Raw genomic sequence first — 21,348 nt, 5'->3', positions numbered from 1 at the left:
AGATATGTGGAAGGGAAACTTGATTTTTTAGAAAGAATTTCTAAAAATGGACAATTATGGAATTGTAAATTTAATTCTAGAATTCTAAATAGGTATAGAAGCAAAAAAAAATCTGTAATGAGTTTTTAAAAATAAGAAATAATAGATGATTGGAGACATTTTCAAAACGATTTATCTCTCTTTTATGCGAGAAATCGCTGGAAACCATTTTATTTTAACAGAATTGCTAGGCAAATTGTCGTTTTCGTTGCCCATTCTTGGGCTTATTCCTTCTCAATTATTTTTATTTAGTATGTTTTTTCTGTTTTTATTTTTTTTGCTTTTTTCATGGCTGTACTTAATTTGCTCCAGACAATTAATAATTTAATTGTTTGTTTTTTTCTCATTTCCTTGACTGATGGTTAAATTTTCTTGTATTTTATTGTATGATCTATAGATTCCGGAGTCGTTTCAATCAATAATAATGCAGATTTTGCGTTGGCATCCATTTGCATGATGCATCTTGCGATTGATCGCAATAAATCGTTGTTGTTGTACCTCAGCGAGAGGACACCCCACGACGCCTCCTACACGTCTCCTGTCATTGGGGCCGTCGCCCCTGCGTCGCGCAAACCCGGCGCGTTCATGCACCTACCTGTTGGTCTCCTCAATCCGTCGAATAAGAAAACACAAGAATAATTATCGTGCAACAGCCGAAATTTCGGCTCGACTGTACCCGACAACAGGTTTTCTGAAAAAATTTCGGCCGAGAATCTAAAAACATAATTCAAAATTTCAAATAGAGAATTATTAGGAAGATATTGGACTGAGTTATAATTAGTAGCCTGCTTTTGTCAGTTATGATATATTACGGGTCCAGAGGGAGACGGGCGTACGGCGGGGGCCTGCGGCCGAGACAAGGAGCGACGATCGCTGTGTGGGTTTGCCCGGTATTTTATTTATATAGAAACGCGGCTTTTGAATGATTTGTTTTAATGGTTTGGTGGGAAAGAAAGCGAGTTCGATCAGGATTAGGTTGGCAGCATGAAATAATTACACACGTATTATGTGTACTACGGAATAAAATAAATTCCATTTCAAGGAACGTAAGTAAACACAATGGACAATAAATTTGAAACAAAATAACCTTATTTACTCAACTATAAAACCATTTTCCTATAATTCCGGCTCTAATTACCGGATATGGGTGCGACGACGTTTTCGAGATTATGTTTAATGCTATTAACAGCAAGAGAGAGATTTTTTTAACGAAACGACACCCTCAGTTCGGTTATGATGACCGGATGATGGATACGGACGACGACCATTCACAATGGGACAAGCCCTTGAATTCATGGGCGATTAGGGGTTTTGCCAAGGCGACGAAATCGATCCGAGGAAATTGCATCGGCGGAAACGGGATAATTTTTCTATTATAGCAATTTTAGCTGATTGGAAATTACGGAACTGAGCGTTTTTTGATGCTTACGAAAAGATAATTGCTTTATGATCACGAAGTATACGACAAATAAAAGCGTTCCTCAAACATTTTGGACTGGCAAGCTTTATTATATTAATAATTTTTATCATATTTTCTTATTTGTTAAATAATTCTAACTTCTCAAATACTTCGCAACGTCTCCAGTGTTTATTTTTTTACTTTCTTTCTAAAATTTTGTTTTATTAGGGTACAATTTTTAATACGCACGATAATTTCAAGACTCCAGTCTTTAAAATTCTACACAGGACGGACAACACAATTTTGAACAGAGTTTGTCGTTTGTTTAATCAGAAATGTTTTTATGGCAAATTATGCAAAAATAGCTGTGGTTAGTAAGAAATTTTCTACAATATCCAAAAAAACCAACATAACTTGAAAATTATCATAGATAGGTATAGGGAATGCTAATACAGATCGATGCAGAAATATATTCTCTTCCATCTAGTAAAATAAAAATTGGGACATCCCATTTGAAAAAATTAAGTTATGGGTACTTGAAGTTGTCCAAACTTAACCTTAAAATTTTTGGGTTTATTAACTTCTTTTCCAATTTTGAATACACTGGAGAACAGATATAGGCTGTCTTTCAATTCTCCAAATATGATTTCGAAATCTTTAAAACTAAGCGAGTTACCGATTTTTTAAGTGATAGGTGCAAATCCAAAAATTTTCAAAAAATCTTAAATATCTCGAAAACGGTTAAACTTAGGTATAGGGAAAGCTGATAAAAACGGTCTTAAAATAACCCAACTAATCCAAAAACGCAGTGAAAAACATAGATTTCCATTTAAAATAAGAAAGTTGATAGCGACTTCCGGTATAACCGGAAGTGCCGCCATCTTAGAAATATTTTCATTGAGCAGAACTCAACGGATTATGTTTGAGCACTAACTTTCAAATAAATATCTTTATTAGAACTTTCAATATTTCTAATGTAGAAGACATGTCCCGTCCGTTATTGCAAACACAACCAAGACCAAGAATTTTTAATTTCCTCTGAATAATTGTTATATTGTTGAAGTCTTTAAAAATAATTAAAGCCTGTCTGAATAAATGTTTTATAGTTATTTGCATACACAATATTTTTTGTCCCGTCCGCCATTTGAAGACCAAGTCTCATTTTGTTCTTTGGTTTCATGGTTTCAAAAATTTTTTAACTTTAAAAATTAGTGCCTTTTAAAGTAACAGAATTTTATAACGATTACCTGAAACGTTTGAGAAGACAATGGTGAATTTTATTGTGTGTACAATAGAAAATCTTATTTCATCCTCCATTATTTCGTTGAATTATTGAGTTATTTTGTTTGACAATTATAAACGTAAAAAAAAATCAAAATAATTAAATATCTCGAAAATGGTTAAACTTAGGTATAGGGAAAGCTGATAAAAACTCCCTTAAAATAACTCAACTAATCCAAAAACGCAGTGGAAAACATACCTTTTCATTTAAAATAAGAAAATCATAGACTTCCCCTATAAGCCTTCTTGAAAATATTTTCAGAAACTTGTTTTTTAATACAGTAAATTTCAAATAAAATATTATACTTTGTAATAATTATAAAAACAGTCAAATCTCCACAAACAGAATGTCCTTATTTATCTATTTTTAAACAATCTGGAAATTTTGTTGTAATAATAATCTAAATTTGGAAGACACATTTTTATCTGGTAAGTGTGAAAAAATCAGAAAAATATAGCAAAAAATTCAATAGAAAGAGGAAAATAAAATAAAAAGTTAAAAAAGTATTGACACAAAGAGTAGCTTTATCTTTTCGTTCGTGCTTTATTTTATAAGGAGTGATTGTTTTTTTTTATTATAACACGGGAATTATCTTAAACAGTGAGCAAAAATGTCGGTTATTGTCATTTAAAAAAATAAGAATAATAAGAATAACTTAAATTAAATTGTATCTTTCCGATAGTTGCTATAAGGAAGTGCATATTACTCGTAGATTTGCCATATTTTAACTTTGTTATTAAAAAATTTCCATTTCACATTTTCCCCAATTTTACGATTAAAAACCCATTTTGTCCGAAACGTGTGTGATTGAGCAGTGGTTCCTTTGTCCCCTCCTGGAATTTGTTGGTATCAATCGCAGGCGATCTCCTTATCGAGTGCCGGTGACCTTCCATTGCCCAAAAATTAATTAGTAAAGGAATATTTCTTTGTAAAAAAAGCGTGTTGAATGCCTGAGAATCCCAAGAAGAGAATCCATCAATCTTTCGTGAATTAATTCATATACATAACACACACACACATGATAAATCTGTTCTCTCTTTCACATTCCTCGACTTATTCCAAACGTTCATCTTATTTACTTTTTTATTGTAATAAAATTTCGAATAATCCGCACAATAGCTCCATATTCCACGGTAAAAGCGCCTCTAAACGACTGCGCCACAAGAACAACTCGTCCATCTCAAATATTATTCACAGCGGGTCACCTATTGTTTAAAATAATTATTATTACGGGACGAGAATGTGACCGTGTGCCAATCGTGGACGCTATCGCAACATCACAGTCTAACCTCGAGACTTTAAAAAATGAGTCAAGTCATTCTTCTTGAATTTGAAAAATCATCGGCTTTACAATGAAACGAGACACGACGCACTCCCCACCTGACACAATGAGAGGGACAGAGACGGAAGGCCGAAGTAGGGCGCAGATTGGGCACGCCTGACTAGATCCCAGATGATGATATTTAGTTTTTTTATTCAAAGTAAATTTCAAGTTTTTGTATTTGAATAGTTATTATAAAAGTGAAAAATGCTGCGTTGTTGTGGGCTAGAGGTGGGAGAGGTCCGGCAAAGGGTTTATTCTCATTCCAGCGAAAACACTTAGCTAATTTAAGAATCAGCGGAAATTTCGTTGAACTTGAGTGACCGAAAAGTTGGGAGAGAGAGCCAAAGGCTTTGATTAGATTGGGTTGATTTATAGATCGTGTATTAATTAGAACACATCTGTGTCGTGTATTTAGAAATTTTTACGAGCCGGCGTATAAATCGTAAAAAATTAAAATATTTCCACAAATTAAGTTACCAATAAACCGAATGCGATGTTTACGTGAACGGTTGGAGCAGACGTTTTGTTTATTTTAAAGTGTCAAGCAACCATCACATTGCTTCAGCTCTAATATATCGTCTCGATCCCGGTTTAAAACCATCCACACAACCATCGAAGCATCCATCAAGCTGCGAACAGGATGAGACGTGTGGATGCAAACGCTGGGAGATGCCGTTTTACTAAAATAACATTTTATCTGGAAAGCCACGTGGTGTATTCCTATTTTTTACGCTATCGGTTATTCCATTAGGGTCATTGAGAACGGTCTTCCGCTCATTTTTAGACGTCTTGTTTTGAACATTATTATGGGTGTACGAAAAGCTCATGAAAGCTTTTTTCGACGGTGTGGATTTTTTTTTCTGTCAAAAAAAAATTTTGTGATATTGTCAGGTTGCTTGGTCTACGTCGTGTTTAACAAATACTTTTTTCTGTCATTTTCAAGTTTGAGTTTGGAATTCAAAATTTTGTGTATTTATTGCAAAAGTTTCAAAAAAAATCTGTTTGTGGACTGATCTGATCTGTTTTTCTTGAAATAAATCTTATAGTTTACTTGTAATTTCACTTTTTGTGTTGTCGTGATATTTAAAAAAATGCCAAAATACATACAGGATCGCTAAAAAGTATGGATACAGCTAAATATTTTCAGAACGATTTAAAAGAGCACCTTGAAATTTGGAAAACAGTTGAAAGATTTTTTCAAATTTCTACTATAATTTATTTAAAAAATACAATGCTAACTTGATTTTTTTTAAAATGGTCCGAAGGGTCAAATTTAATCGACTTTAGCCTGTATTCTGTAATGAAACAGTTAAAATTTAAAAATCTAATTCTGGATTTCTGGAAAAACCAAAACTAAGTTAGTTTTGAAAATACTGTTATTATCGATCTGTCACTGTTGTGCAGTAATTAGTTTAACAAACAAGAAGTCAATGGAAATAAATTTGAACATCTTTTGTAGCATAAATATAACGTATTTTGTATTAAAATTTATTCTTTTTCGGTTAAAAGTGTTATTTTAACAATTATTATTAACTTTTACTCATTTTTGTCAAAGTTCAAGCCACAAAGAGCTAACGTTACATAAAGACAACATTTCCAAGGCTAACTAAATTTTACGTTACTCGATATTTTTTTTTAAAGTTTCGATTAAAATAAGGTATGCATGTGTTACACGATAGTATAATTGCTCTTTTTAAAAATAATAAATTTGACCCTACTTGCCATTAAAAAAAATCAACAATTTATAAAAAAAACATATTATATCAATTTTTCACAAGAATTAAAAATTTAAATTTTTTGACCTAAATTTAGGGTAGCCATTTGTCATAGTGGAAAATTTTATTCAACAAAAAAATTCATAACTCAAGAACTGAAAGTCGTAGAGCAATGCGGTTTGTTCCATTGAATTCAGCGGCTCATTTTCTGTATTATACCAACTTTCAACGAGATCTGACATTTTAAAATTTTTTGCTAAAAATTAAGATAGGCAATTTCTATAGTGGAAAATTTTATTCAACAAAAAAATTCATAACTCGAAAACCAAAAGTCTTAGAGCAATGCGGTTTGTTCCATTGAATTCAGCGGCTTATTTTCTGTGTTATACCAAATTTTCACGAGATTTAAAATTTTCAATTTTTTTGCTAAAATTTCCTGAGGAATAAATACACTTACCTTCAAAGAGGTGAAATTTTTTTTTTTAAACTCACTCCAGTAAATTTTTATGGACTTCCACATGTCTTAGCAATCCACAAAAGTTGTTAAAAGTCCACAAAAAGTCCATATGTTCGATTTTTTGATGTTTGATTTTTTCAATTTTCGTCGCAGTTTTTGTCGATTTTGGGTACCCGGAACTTTTGTCGAGCAATAGCTCCGGAACTATTAGAGATAACCCCATGAAGTGTATTATCGTTGGAAAGCTCTTTAAATTATCTATCTTTTTCAAAAAAAAATATTGTTCTCCGACTAATAGTTTTCGAGCAAATTGCTGCTAAATGAAAAAATTGGTAAAATTTTAAAAAATTCATAACTAAAAAACTAGTAGGAATTTGGCAATTTTCTTGGTGCCAATCGATTCCCCGGATCATTTTGCGTAGGTGTGAATCAAAATAGTTCCACTTTTTAGAATAGTTTAGCCGTAAATGAGAAAATAAAAAAAATTAAAAAAAAGTTAACACCCCCCCCCTTAGAAATCGGTCAATTTTTAAAGTGTCTCAAAATCAAACACAACTGATTCTATCTTATAGATTTTGATGTGCTCTTTCCGATCTAAAAAAGCGTTTTCTCCTAGCTCTTTTAGTTTAGCCGTAATCGGCGTTTGAAAATTGAAATTTTTTTTGCGAGATATCGCAAAAGAGATTTGTAGAGCTTTTTATTCCGGTTGTCCTCGATTTTTCCGTTTTTCGATAACTCTAATAGTTTGGCCGTAATTGGCGGTTGAAAATTGAAAAAAAGCGAAAATGAAAACCTTTTTTTGCATTTTTCTCGGAAACTGTAAGACTTAGAGCAACGAACAAAAAACCATCTGATAGCGCTTAATTTTATCTATTTTTTCGATTAAACCCGGAGCCGCTCCGGGCAATGGTTCCGGCTACAGAGGCGATCAAAATTTTTCACTAAAAAAATTCATAAAAAAAAAACTAAAAGTCGTAGAGCACTGCGGTTTGTTCCATTGAATTCTACGACTCATTTTATATATTATATCAATTTTTCACAAGAATTAAAAATTTAAATTTTTTTGCCTAAATTTAGGGTAGCCATTTGTCATAGTGGAAAATTATATCCAACAAAAAAATTCATAACTCAAAAAATAAAAGTCGTAGAGCAATGCGGTTTGTTCCATTGAATTCAGCGGCTCATTTTCTGTATTATACGAACTTTTCATGAGAATTAAAAATTTTATTTTTTTTGCTAAAATTTCCTGTGTAATAAAATAAACACTTACCTTCAAGAAAGTGAAAAATTATTTTTTTTTTAAATTCGTTCTATCATACTTTTTCGTATTTATATATGCCTTTACCACTCTCTAGAGTTGTTAAAAGTCCAAAAAAGTCCATATGTTCGATTTTTTGATGTTTGATTTTTTCAATTTTCGTCGCAATTTTTGTCGATTTTGGGTACCCGGAATATTTGTTGAGCAACAGCTCCGGAACTATCAGAGATAGTGTATGATCGTTGGAAAGCTCTTTGAATTATCATTTTTTTTCAAAAAAGATTATTGTTCTCCGACTAATAGTTTTCGAGCAAATTGGAGACAAATGCAAAAATTGGTAAAATTTAAAAAAATTCATAACTAAAAAACTAGTGGGAATTTGGCAATTTTCTCGATGCCAATCGATTCCCCGGATCATTTTGCATAGGTATGGATCAAAATTGTTCCACTTTTTAGAATAGTTTAGCCGTAAATGAGAAAAAAGTTGTATCAAGCAAATATTATTGTGTTGCTTGATTTGTATTTATTCATTTATTTATTTTCATTACTTGTACAATAGTAATTCTCAATGTCAACTCAATGGCAAATTTATTATAATAATTAACTGTATTTTGAAATATCAAATAACATTAAGTTAAGTTTTCTCACTTAAGTGAGAAAAGTGGACTCATAGATGCGCTTGGATGATATGATAATTGGTCGTAATAATCATTAGGCAAATTAAGAAATTCAGAGTAAGCCGGAATGTTGAACACGTCGATAATTTGACGTAAAAAACCTGTGAAACTTTTAAAGAATCTGGTCGCCACTGTTTACGGTTTTCCACTAATAAATTTACCGCTATCTCATAAAAGCGATTTTGGTCAAATTTCACCATATGCTATGAATTAACTGTAGATTTACGACGAATTTCCAATGATTTCGGGTACGTGATATCCTGGTCGCACCTCTTCGAGGTGGTCTGCTCCTATCACCTAGTCGTTATCACTTTCCGAGAACGATCTGTGCCCTCAAGAATTTGCATTGTATGGCACACCAATTAAGACCGGCTTATCTCACCTAAACCCAGAAATAAATTCCATTTTCCGACTTATTCGACCTGGAGCTAGTAATTTTTGTTAAACGGATGTGACGTCACGTCTAACTGTTTTCCACTTTAATACCACACCTTTTCGGCCAAAACAAACCATGTTCGGATTAATAATGGCGCGATTTCAAACCGAGAGAATGACCACCGGAGAAACGCTTGTTAATTTTATAATTCGAGTGAATGCGGGCTTAAAGCGTTGTCATTTCGACTAATTGGGACAAATGGGGGGATAAGTGCTCGTCTTGGAGGCTTTTCACTCTGTTTACATTCGGTTATTCGGGCACCAAGTGGAGGTTTTGGATGCTTGGAATCTTTACAAATTCATAATTGCCACCGAAGGAATGCTTAACTTAATTGATTAATAAAGAGCTGCTTTCAACGCTGAATTTATTTATTTCGAAATCCTTTTAATATTACTCGAACATTCTTGTTGATTGTGACTGTACAGGGTGCGGCATTTTGGATTCCGAATACGGGATCTCCGAAATTAAGAGGTTTAGAGAAAAACGAGTGACAGATTCTCGCATCCGTTTTTTGAGAAAATAATTTCAGTCAAAACCGCATCTCGCTATCGTCTTTTGTTTTCGACTTATAAACAAAAGTTGACATTTTAGCGAAATCTTAAAAAAATCATATCTTCCTTAATATTAAAGATACACATTTGAAACAAAGACATTATACAGGCACTTTTTTTAAGAGAATCTAATAATGTATGTTATCAGTGATTTTTTTCAACCATTCGTTTAACTGTAATAACATAAAGTTGTATTTTTTTAAATGAGAATTATAGTTGGCTATGACATTTTTGAAAAGCTTATTTTTTTCTGATTTGATATGTTTATTTGTGTAATACATTAATTTTAAATATTTAAGAAAAAACAAAACATTTCGATTTTTTGTTATAGTAGGCCATGAAAAATTTTTGGATTTTTAATTAAAACTATGAAAATTGTATTACGCAACAAGTGTTTATAATTTAATGATTTTTTAAACACTAATTAATTCAAAAACAGCATAATAAATTTTTATTAGATCAAATTTTTGCAATTAATAAAAATTATTTGTTTTTATTTTTAAAATGGCAAGCTCACGTTGTCATTCTATTTTCCAATTTTAAACATGAAATGTCGGAAGAAGAAAAATCTTATTAATTGCAATTTTCTGCACATTTTTTATGTAATTAAAATCTGCGACGCTCGTATATTTGTTCAATTGAAAATAACTTTAACATAGCTTATTTTTATAATTTCACATTTTTTACTTTAATATCCGTTCACAAAATTTCTAGATTATTCACACCTTTTATGTGAAATAATTTTTCCATGGCCAACTACTTTCAAATATTTTAAATATATTTTTTATCAAAAGGTTATAAAAATATCAAACTATATTTATATTGTTTTGAGTTCAGAAAAAATAAGCTTTTCGAAAATGTCATAGCCAACTATGATTCTCATTTAAAAAAATACAACTTGATTTTATTACAGCTAAACGAATGATTGAAAAAAATCGGTGATAACATTATTAAATTCTCTGTAAAAAAGTGCCTTTCATGCGAAATAATTTTTCCATGGCCAACTACGTTCAAGTATTTGAAATATATTTTTTATCAAAAATATATAAAAATATCAAACTAAATTTATATTGTTTTGTGTTCAGAAAAAAATAAACTTTTCGAAAATGTCATAGCCAACTATTACTCTCATTTAAAAAAATACAACTTTATGTTATTACAGCTAAACGAATGATTAAAAAAAATCGCTGATAACATTATTAAATTCTCTGTAAAAAAGTGCCTGTGTAATGTCTTTGTTTCAAACGCGTATCTTTTGTAATAAGAAAGATATGAATTTTTTAAAATTTCGCTAAAATGTCAACTTTTGTTTATAAGTTGAAAACAAAAGAAGATAGCGAGATGCGGTTTTGACCAAAATTATTTTCTCAAAAAACGGACCCAAGAATGTGTCACTCGTTTTTCTCTAAACCTTAGTTAGTATAGTACAGTCACTATCAAAGAGAATGACGCCCCTAAAACCGCAGCCACAAATCTTTTCAATATGATACGGCAAGTTTCAAAACTAGGTGGAAAGCTTGTAAACGAATCTGTTTGTTGAAATTTAGGTGTCATTCTTTTTGATCGTGACTGTACATCCCCCCGATTTGCAATATAACTATGAAAACTTGAAGATGTTATCTGATGCGTTTTTTTCCACTTTTCCGATTTATCAGTGCCACTCGAAGCTTCCACTCAATCTAGAGCGCTATTTGAATGTCTGTTACATTAGATCGGTTACTGCCGATAATAATCAACATAAACAATTTTTCGATAAAACCTATCGAAGGTCAAGACCGTCATGCAACTCATCCCTAATCCGGTCCTGTCCGAAACTATGATTACGGTCGTTGATATAGATATCATTGGGACGGGACCGGTCATTATCGTTATTACAGTTTCCTATCTTAACATGGCCACAAATACCTAAAACAATAGGAACGGAATAATGCCCAGAACCGGTTCTGCTTGCCCACAATTACAATCCGTGCATGTACAGGGCGAGTCGTGTTTAATGCTCATATCATGCTCTCATTTGCATACAGGGTGACAGCAATTAATTTCGCGTTATTATCGATCAAAACCCGTTGATTAATTCCGTACAATTTTCGAGAAATGATTCAAATCGCCGCGAAAGTCAAGTGAGCCCATCTCGCTCCACGTCAGAAAAAGACAAATGAAGTCGAGGACGAGATAAGTCGACTCGAATTTGAAATAAGAGAATTTCTGAGATTGTTGATAATTAGTCGTAAAAAATTTTCTTAATCGCTCGATCAGTGACTAAGCGAAAAATGTCGAAATTAAAAAGTTACTAAAAGCTTCGTTCGTTTTTTTTGGGTGGGTAATAAGCCGGGCGCGCGTTCTTTTGTTTTCCTCGTGAAACATCTGAAAAAATAATTGAACATCGAACATTAATAACGAACCTGTTTCTCTTTCAAATATATATCTGATTATGAGAGGTTTTTTCGTTGGTTGTCTGTGTCGTGGTTTCGATTTTTATGGCTGTCAGGGACTATAATTTCGGAATTCGATTTTTAAAAATTCTACTCTATATTTATGTTGTACGTGAGAGCATTCAGTGGGGTATTTTTCGTTCGATTTTCGTGATTCCTCAACGGCAAAAAATAGATTTATGGATTGTAATAATATCGAGAGTTAATTGAGATTCTTTCCTCCAAGACGATTCGCTTTTTTACTCCGCGAACAGATAATGCGCTAATGCTAAATTTATTCATAGTTACTGGGAAACATTAAAGCTGCGAGATGCGTGTAGCGAGACTGGAAACGATCGGGATTTTTCCCCTTTTAATTAGACGGACGACTATGGCTTTATCTTAATGGGCCAATAAGAAAAACTCAAAGCAACGAGACCACCACCAAATTCGCTTTTCGTCAAAATTATTCAAATACCTCTGGGCTTAGTTCAAGTGCAATGGTGTTTGTCTATAAAGTATTTTTAGAATTTCAGAAAATGCGAGATCGCTGAAAACAATTATTTCACCATTTTTTAACAAATGTTTTGGTTGATTTTTGACTCATTTTGTCAAAATATCTACATTTTTAAAAGAAAAATACACCAATCAGTTAAAAAACGCCAAAATAATTTTATCTTCCAGGCATTGATTTTAGTCGGTTTTGCAATATTTTTCGAAAAAATTTAATTTTTATTTCAACAATGTGCTTAAACACTTGAAAAATGCAAAAATTGTTTAAAGTTTGTATTTTATGGGTTTATTTTTAAGATATTTCAGTGAACAACTGTTTTTGGCCGAAAAATAATAATATGCAACGTACGAGTAATTGTGGACCTAATTTAATGTTTTTTTTTTTATTTAGAAAAAATATGAAAATTCAATTCACTTCACTATCTTTATCTCATCACTTTCTCATGTTTTCCTCCAAAATAATTCCTTTTGCTTTTGGTTCTTCTTTTTTTATTTCTTTCTTATCTGTTGTTATTAATGTACGAGTATTAGATTTTTTTTATTTTAAAGATTTACGTAGAATTCGTTTATAACTTACAACATTTAGTTTATTTATTAAAGTTTTAATAGTTTGCTATGTTTAAATAATAAAAAAAACTTTATTATCATAAGCATGGATTTTAGAATAACTGACAGTAAAAAAATTTTAACTTACAAACAAATACCTAGTAGTTGCTCAGTTAAAACTTTTGGGTTCATTTTTAAAGAAATTTTTAAAAATAATTGCGATTCTGCTTGGATTTTTGACTTATTTTTGACTTATTTTAAAAAACTTTGTTGAAATGAATAATATTTTCAAAAAACGTGCTTTTATAGCTTGAAAAACGCAAATCTTTTACCTTATCACTTCATTTTCGTCAAAATTTCATTAAACAATTTGCGTTTTTGGTTAAAATTGTCGACCTAATTTAATGGTTGATTTAATTGTTATTGATCACTTCACTGTCTTTATCTTATTACTTTCTTATGTTTTCCTTCTTTTGTTTTTGTTCTTTTTTTTCTTTCTTATCTACTGTTACTAATGTACTTATTAAATATATTTTTTCTTATTTTTGGTTTTATTATTTTATTCTGAAGGTTTACGTATAATTCCTCTATAACTTACAGGATTAAGTTTAATGATCAAAGTTTTGATTGTTCGTTTATTTAAATAATAAAAAAACATTGTTATCATTATCATTGATTTTATAGAATCATTGATAGTGAAAAAATGTTGGCAAAGACCGGGACCAGACCTCAAATAATTAAATTTAAATTTTACTAATTATCTTATGAGATAGTGGTAGTTTAGATTTTTGGGTCTATTTTTGTATTTTTGAACATCGTACGACAGTTCTAATAGAAAACTGTATTTTTCTCGTATTTTTAATGGTCGAAATAGTTGCATTTCTGTAAATATACCAGTCGTTGAAACAGAAAATCGATAACGTAATTTTATTTTTGAGCCAATATATAATAAATTTTCGAAAACACCACCTTAAAGTTCAAAAAATTCAGTTCTGACGAGATTGCTTCATTATATCGTTGATTTTTTTTCTTCTCATGTCGCCTTCCAAAATAATTCCTTCTATTTTTAACTTTTTTTTTCGTTTTATTTGTATTGTTTCTTCTTTTCCTCTTCTTTTATTTATGTGTTTTATGTTTTTATGGCGTTTTCTATTGGACGCATACAAAATTGTCCATAGTAAAATCAGCCAAAGTGTTAATATTTATAATATAATATAAAAATGACAAAATCAAAAAAATATAAAACACAAATCAAAAAAAAAAACAAAATCAAAAAAAATCTTGGAACAAATTTGACCAAAAAATACAAAACAATGAAAAAAAGCCTATTCAATGATTTGACAGTCAGAAACTACAATAGTCATTTGGACGCAGCGGCACTTTAAATTTGAATTCCGTAGTCGACTTGATGAACAATCATTTTTGAACACATTGTATCTTTAATATGTAATATTAAATAAACAAAAAGTATTTTTCTTTGTGGAGATAATCCGATAAAACTGAAAAAATATAACAGTATTTTTCAAGAAAAAAATAAAAACTTAATTTTTTAATTTTTTTTTCAAAAAGGACTGTTTTATTTTTTTTTCAAATTACCGCATTACGTATTAATTCCGTGAAAAAAAGTTTTGTTTCCACTTCTAATGTCCAGAACCGTGCTTCAAAACTATTGTACACAAATTTCCTTTGGTTTTATTGTCTTTTTATTGTCTGTGATATGTAAGTACACAACTTGGTTATACAATGTCTTCAAAAATGATTGTACATCACATCGAAATGATTACTTATTTAGTTTTTGAGTAGTGCCAAGTCTTTGAATTAGCATTTTACACATTTTTGCATTATTCTGACAACACTGACGACATTTACAATTTATAATAAGCGGCACATTACGTCTTGACAACCATTTTTGAACACTGTGTATTTCTTAATTCCTCCCTATATTGACGACTACCAGTATACATTTTTAATGTTTAGTAATTAGAAAAACTTTAATCGCACTTGACGTAAACACTCCCATAAAAAATTACTTCATTACATTACCACCCAATCAATATCCTCAATTTAACCATGTCGGCCAAACTACTAACATTGCTCCTCAAAATTGGTAAATTTTTCGTAATCACACCATCCAGACCCGACCAAACCCACCAAACCATTTACCAAAAAATTTGGGCATTGATTGTCTTCTTATTTTTGACACTTTGCACCATTTTCTGGTTCATTAATCGAATTTCAAGGTACGCAAAATACGTCCACATTAAATTAGTGATGCGTATATTGCGCCACATTTTAAAATACTGTCTTTGCTCGTACGCTATCATCGGAGCCAGTTTTTTCAACAGCAAACCCTGGTGCAAACTTTTAAGCAAATTGCAAGACGTTGAAGAGAGCAGATTTTTCTACGTTGAATTTCTAATCACAAATGCGGTTTTTTGGCTTGTTTCCCTTTTCTCTACTTATTCTTATTTCGGGTTCTCCTTGTTCAAACGTTTCGAAATTGTGGTCACTTCGTTGGTTCAGTCGTATGTTATGTTTTACTACAATTATCTTATTTATGCCATTCTCAAAATTATTCGCGCTAAGTACAAAGACTTGAACAAAGCTTTGAAAAAGGGCGTTATTTCTTCGAAACAGATCGAGACGAGTTTGTTTAATTTGAAGGAAATTGTCGATACGTTCAACAAAATTTTCGGGTGGCCGCTACTTTTTATTATTTTCACCTCAAGTATCATTTTCCTGGATTACACTGACGAGTTCTTCAATGGGAAAATCTTCGCATTGGAAGGCCGCAAGTTTGGAATGGCGCTAGGGAGTTACGTTAGCATGGCCTTGTTAACTTCAGTGAGTTTGAAACAAGTTGGAATTTTTCAATTTTTTGTAGTATGGAGCTATAGTTGTGATCTTGTTGTGTGACTACATTGGGGAAGAAATGACCAAAGTGGAGGAGCGTTTGTTCAAATTAAAACGTGCCTCAAGTGAGAAGGAAATCAGTTCGATTCTAGTTAACGTACGGTACACTTTCCCAAAATTTTCAGCTGCTGGGTTTTTCGTGATTGGAAAATCGACGATTTTGACCGTTCTGGGGACAGTTGTTACGTTTCTTGTCATTATGGTGCAGTTTAAGGAAAATAAATAAACACCATTACCTAATTGTTGTCCAATCAATAATCAATACCAACATTTTCAAGCTAATAAATTATGATAAAGATGCACAAAAACAGCTTTTTTAAATAAAGTTCAGTTCAATTTGAGCTAAACTTGTGATAAACAAATAAACTAGAGCAAAAGACGAAGTTTTGGATTTTTTTTTACAAATAACACTATTTCTCCGCCAAAATTCGTCGATTTTTTGGGTTATTTTTGCCAAAATTTGGTGACTTTTTCGATAAAATTTTAGAGATTTTAGATCAAAACTTGTTTTTAAATGCTGGTAAAATGCAAAATATGTTGTATTTTTTCAGTTAAATTCGACAAATTTGTCTAAAGAATTGGGTATTTTCCTGGAAATTATTTAAAAACACTAGTTTCGGCAAAATTCAGCGACTTTTTGAGTTATTTTTGGCGAAATTTGCTCTGGAATAATAACAGCATCATTTTCGGTGAATTTTGAGAATTTATTTTGCTGAAAATTATTTAATTTTTGACCCAATTTATCATGAAATGGTTAAAGATCTGATTAAAACGACCACTTTGGCAAACCAACAAGATTTAATTAATTATTTTACTTGAAAAAACACCTTGTTATCTCTATCATTGCTTGATTATTGCACTGATTTGAAAAAAAGTTGGCCGACACCGGGATCGAACTCAAAATTTTTGAGTTATTCATTTAACTCGTAAAATGGTTAACTTTTCGGTAAAATATTCGTAATATAGCGATTTCACGTTCCAATTTAATATTTAAATCTCGCAAAAAACTGTAAAACTAAAAAAAGTGTGATGCCCTTTTCCACAGTCTTTTGGGAAATAAAAAATTTTCATATCAAAAATTTGTATAAACTCTTGAATAACTTACAAGTAATAGTATTTCCGCTTAGATTCGGGAATTTTTTGAACTATTTTGGCCTCAATTCGGTGACTTTTTCGATGAAATTTTAGAAATTTCAGATCAAAACTTGTTTTTAAATGCTGGAAAAATGCAGAATATGTTGTATTTTTTCAGTTAAATTCGACAAAATTTGGCCTAAAGTATTGGGTATTTTCCTGAAAATGATTTAAAAACACAAGTTTTGGCAAAATTCAGCGACTTTTTGAGTTATTTTTGGCGAAATTTGCTCTGGAATAATAACAGCATCATTTTCGGTGAATTTTGAGAATTGAGTATTTTGCTGAAAATTATTTAATTTTTGACCCAATTTATCATGAAATGGTTAAAGATCTGATTAAAACGACCACTTTGGCAAAACAACAAGATGTAACTAATTATTTTACTTGAAAAAACACTTTGTTATGTCTATCATTGCTTGATTATTGCACTGATTTGAAAAAAAGTTGGCCGACACCGGGATCGAACTCAAAATTTTTGAGTTGTTCATTTAACTGGTAAAGTGGTTAACTTTTCGGAAAAAAATTCGTAATGTGGCGGTTTCACGTTCCAATTTAATAAGAAACTCTCGCAAAAAACTGTAAAACTAAAAAAAGTGTGACGCCCTTTTCTACAGTCTTTTGGGAAATAATAAAATTTTCATATCAAAAATTTGTATAAACTCTTGAATAACTTACAAGTAACAGTATTTCCGGGAATTTTTCGAACTATTTTGGACGTAGTTTTAGAGACAATTGTGTTTTCAGATAAAAAAAACTTGCATAAACGCTCGAAAAACTTACAAATTACACTATTTCTACGCCAAAATTCATCGATTTTTTGAGTTTATTTTTGCCAAAATTTGCTCTGGAAAATAGCATAATTATTTTTGGATGAAATTTTAGAGATTTTAGATCAAAACTTGTTGTTAAATGCTGGAAAAATGCAAAATATGTTATATTGTTTCAGTTAAATTCGACAAAATTTGACTAAAGAATTGGGTATTTTCCTGGAAATTATATAAAAACATTAGTTTCGGCAAAATTCAGCGACTTTTTTAGTTATTTTTGGCGAAATTTGCTCTGGAATAATAACAGCATCATTTTCGGTGAATTTTGAGAATTGAGTATTTTGTTGAAAATTATTTAATTTTTGACCCAATTTATCTTGAAGTGGTTAAAGATCTGATTAAAACGACCACTTTGGCAAAACAACAAGATTTAATTAATTATTTTACTTGAAAAAACACTTTGTTATCTCTATCACTGCTTGATTATTGCACTGATTTGAAAAAAAGTTGGCCGACACCGGGATCGAACTCAAAATTTTTGAGTTATTCATTTAACTCGTAAAATGGTTAACTTTTCGGTAAAATTTTCGTAATATAGCGATTTCACGTTCCAATTTAATATTTAAATCTCGCAAAAAACTGTAAAACTAAAAAAAGTGTGATGCCCTTTTCTACAGTCTTTTGGGAAATAATAAAATTTTCATATCAAAAATTTGTATAAACTCTTGAATAACTTACAAGTAACAGTATTTCCGGGAATTTTTCGAACTATTTTGGACGTAGTTTTAGAAACAATTGTGTTTTCAGATAAAAAAAACTTGCATAAACGCTCGAAAAACTTACAAATTACACTATTTCTACGCCAAAATTCATCGATTTTTTGAGTTTATTTTTGCCAAAATTTGCTCTGGAAAATAGCATAATTATTTTTGGATGAAATTTTAGAGATTTTAGATCAAAACTTGTTTGTTAAATGCTGGAAAAATGCAAAATATGTTGTATTGTTTCAGTTAAATTCGACAAAATTTGGCTAAAGAATTGGGTATTTTCCTGGAAATTATATAAAAACATTAGTTTCGGCAAAATTCAGCGACTTTTTGAGTTATTTTTGGCGAAATTTGCTCTGGAATAATAACAGCATCATTTTCGGTGAATTTTGAGAATTGACTATTTTGTTGAAAATTATTTAATTTTTGACCCAATTTATCATAAAGTGGTTAAAGTTTTGATTAAAACGACCACTTTGGCAAAACAACAAGATTTAATTAATTATTTTACTTGAAAAAACACTTTGTTATCTCTATCACTGCTTGATTATTGCACTGATTTGAAGAAAAGTTGGCCGACACCGGGATCGAACTCAAAATTTTTGAGTTATTCATTTAACTCGTAAAATGGTTAACTTTTCAGTAAAATATTCGTAATATAGCGATTTCACGTTCCAATTTAATATGAAAATCTCGCAAAAAACTGTAAAACTAAAAAAAGTGTGATGCCCTTTTCCACAGTCTTTTGGGAAATAAAAAATTTTCATATCAAAAATTTGTATAAACTCTTGAATAACTTACAAGTAATAGTATTTCCGCTTAGATTCGGGGATTTTTTGAACTATTTTGGTCTCAATTTGGTAACTTTTTCGATGAAATTTTAGAAATTTCAGATCAAAACTTGTTTTTAAATGCTGGAAAAATGCAGAATATGTTGTATTTTTTCAGTTAACGACAAAATTTGGCTAAAGTATTGGGTATTTTCCTGAAAATGATTTAAAAACACAAGTTTTGGCAAAATTCAGCGACTTTTTGAGTTATTTTTGGCGAAATTTGCTCTGGAATAATGACAGCATCATTTTCGGTAAATTTTGAGAATTGAGTATTTTGCTGAAAATTATTTAATTTTTGACCCAATTTATCATAAAGTGGTTAAAGTTTTGATTAAAACGACCACTTTGGCAAAACAACAAGATTTAATTAATTATTTTACTTGAAAAAACACTTTGTTATCTCTATCACTGCTTGATTATTGCACTGATTTGAAGAAAAGTTGGCCGACACCGGGATCGAACTCAAAATTTTTGAGTTGTTCATTTAACTGGTAAAGTGGTTAACTTTTCGGAAAAAAATTCGTAATGTAGCGGTTTCACGTTCCAATTTAATAAGAAACTCTTGCAAAAAACTGTAAAACTAAAAAAAGTGTGACGCCCTTTTCTACAGTCTTTTGGGAAACAATAAAATTTTCATATCAAAAATTTGTATAAGCTCTTGAATAACTTACAAGTAACAGTATTTCCGGGAATTTTTCGAACTATTTTGGATGTAGTTTTAGAAACAATTGTGTTTTCAGATAAAAAAAACTTGCATAAACGCTCGAAAAACTTACAAATTACACTATTTCTACGCCAAAATTCATCGATTTTTTGAGTTTATTTTTGCCAAAATTTGCTCTGGAAAATAGCATAATTATTTTTGGATGAAATTTTAGAGATTTTAGATCAAAACTTGTTGTTAAATGCTGGAAAAATGCAAAATATGTTGTATTTTTTCAGTTAAATTCGACAAAATTTGGCTAAAGAATTGGGTATTTTCCTGGAAATTATATAAAAACATTTGTTTCGGCAAAATTCAGCGACTTTTTTAGTTATTTTTGGCGAAATTTGCTCTGGAATAATGACAGCATCATTTTTGGTATATTTTGAGAATTAAGTATTTTGCTGAAAATTATTTAATTTTTGACCCAATTTATCATGAAATGGTTAAAGATCTGATTAAAACGACCACTTTGGCAAACCAACAATTTTAATTAATTATTTTACTTGAAAAAACACTTTGTTAGCTCTATCATTGCTTTGATTATTGCACTGATTTGAAAAAAAAAGTTGGCCGACACCGGGATCGAACTCAAAATTTTTGAGTTATTCATTTAACCATAAAGTGGTTAACTTTTCGGTAAAATAATCGTAGTTTAGCGGTTTCACGTTCCAATTTAATACGAAACTTTCGCAAAAAAAAATTTTCAAATCTAAAACTTGCATAAACTCTTGAATAACAAGTAATAGTATTTCGGCTTAGATTCGGGGATTTTTCGAAATATTTTGAACAAAGTTTTGAAAATAAAAGTGTTTTCAGATAGAAAACTTGCATAAATTTGGCCACTTTTGGAGTTATTTTTGACGAAATTTGATCTGGAAATAATTGCGTTTTCAGGTTATAATAGTCTAAAACCTGCTGTCTTTATTTTGGCAAAAACCTAATTAAAGGACTAAAGTATTAAGGCACTTTATCTTCTGTACCAAAAGTATATATTGTAAAAAGTCAAAATTTGCAAAAATTACTTTGTTATAAATTCGTAAAAAAATTGGCCAAAACCGGGATTGAACCCCAATTTTTTGAGTTGTCTAAGTTCATCAAATGGCTAAAAATTACAGAAAAATTAAAATTTAAGAAAAAAATCTTAAAACATTTTTGACTTTCCAGTTTCCAGATCAGAAACACTTGAAAAACTGGAAAATAACTCCACTCTCGGATTATTTTTGACCGAATTTTGTGAATTTGTATAGTGGTTAAGTAAAATTTCGGAAAAAATGCATTTTTAAAAACTTTTTTAACTTGCTTTGTTATCTGTCTGTCTGTTTCATATTTTCCGACCGAAATTTGTAAGTGTCTCTGTTGTCCGAATGAACTGAAATTTTGCATACTTACGTAATATGCGTGACAATGCAATTCTATATAGTTAATTACTCCATTAAATGCAGTGTTACTTTGTTCAGTAGATTTCCTTTGATATAAAAACATTATTTTTTCTTTTGTAGTACATTTTTTAAATAATTTATTAATTATATATTTTTCATTTGCTCTCAAAAACGTGCATCTAGAATGAATTTGTGAGTACCATGTGATTTCAATTGGATTCAGATCGGTATTTGCGCG

At 30.6% G+C, this 21,348-nt stretch overlaps 3 protein-coding genes across 4 annotated transcripts in view; 2 read left to right on the top strand and 1 right to left on the bottom strand.

The window, feature by feature from the left end:
* LOC103313412 (uncharacterized) overlaps positions 1-21,348 on the top strand; it is a 158,490-nt gene that overhangs the window by 80,529 nt on the left and 56,613 nt on the right. The window lies entirely within an intron of this gene.
* The window catches only part of LOC661767 (zinc finger protein castor homolog 1), a 107,096-nt gene that overhangs the window by 82,221 nt on the left and 3,527 nt on the right, over positions 1-21,348 (bottom strand). The gene's annotated exons all lie outside the window — the stretch shown is intronic.
* Positions 14,462-15,815, top strand: LOC107398074 (gustatory and pheromone receptor 39a-like). 2 transcript variants are annotated; one of them, XM_064358488.1, is made up of 3 exons: positions 14,462-15,452; positions 15,493-15,586; positions 15,647-15,815. In XM_064358488.1, exons 1-3 carry the CDS (start codon positions 14,679-14,681, stop codon positions 15,745-15,747), a joined length of 969 nt encoding a protein of 322 aa, XP_064214558.1. In that variant the 5' UTR covers positions 14,462-14,678; the 3' UTR covers positions 15,748-15,815. The 2 variants fall into 2 exon arrangements, with proteins under 2 accessions (XP_064214558.1, XP_015836411.2); XM_015980925.2 differs by having other exon boundaries at positions 15,493-15,815.

The sequence above is a fragment of the Tribolium castaneum genome, chromosome 8, assembly GCF_031307605.1.
Source record: "Tribolium castaneum strain GA2 chromosome 8, icTriCast1.1, whole genome shotgun sequence".
NCBI lineage: Eukaryota > Metazoa > Arthropoda > Insecta > Coleoptera > Tenebrionidae > Tribolium > Tribolium castaneum.
Note: the sequence above shows the minus strand (reverse complement) of the source record. Positions and strands in the feature narration are given on the sequence as shown.

Excerpts from the sequence above, each read along its gene's own strand:
- LOC107398074 (XM_015980925.2), top strand. The coding sequence starts at position 14,679 with ATGTCGGCCAAACTACTAACATTGCTCCTCAAAATTGGTAAATTTTTC. Across the intron at positions 15,453-15,492 it reads GCATGGCCTTGTTAACTTCA|TATGGAGCTATAGTTGTGAT; the intron begins GTGAGTTTGAAA and ends AATTTTTTGTAG.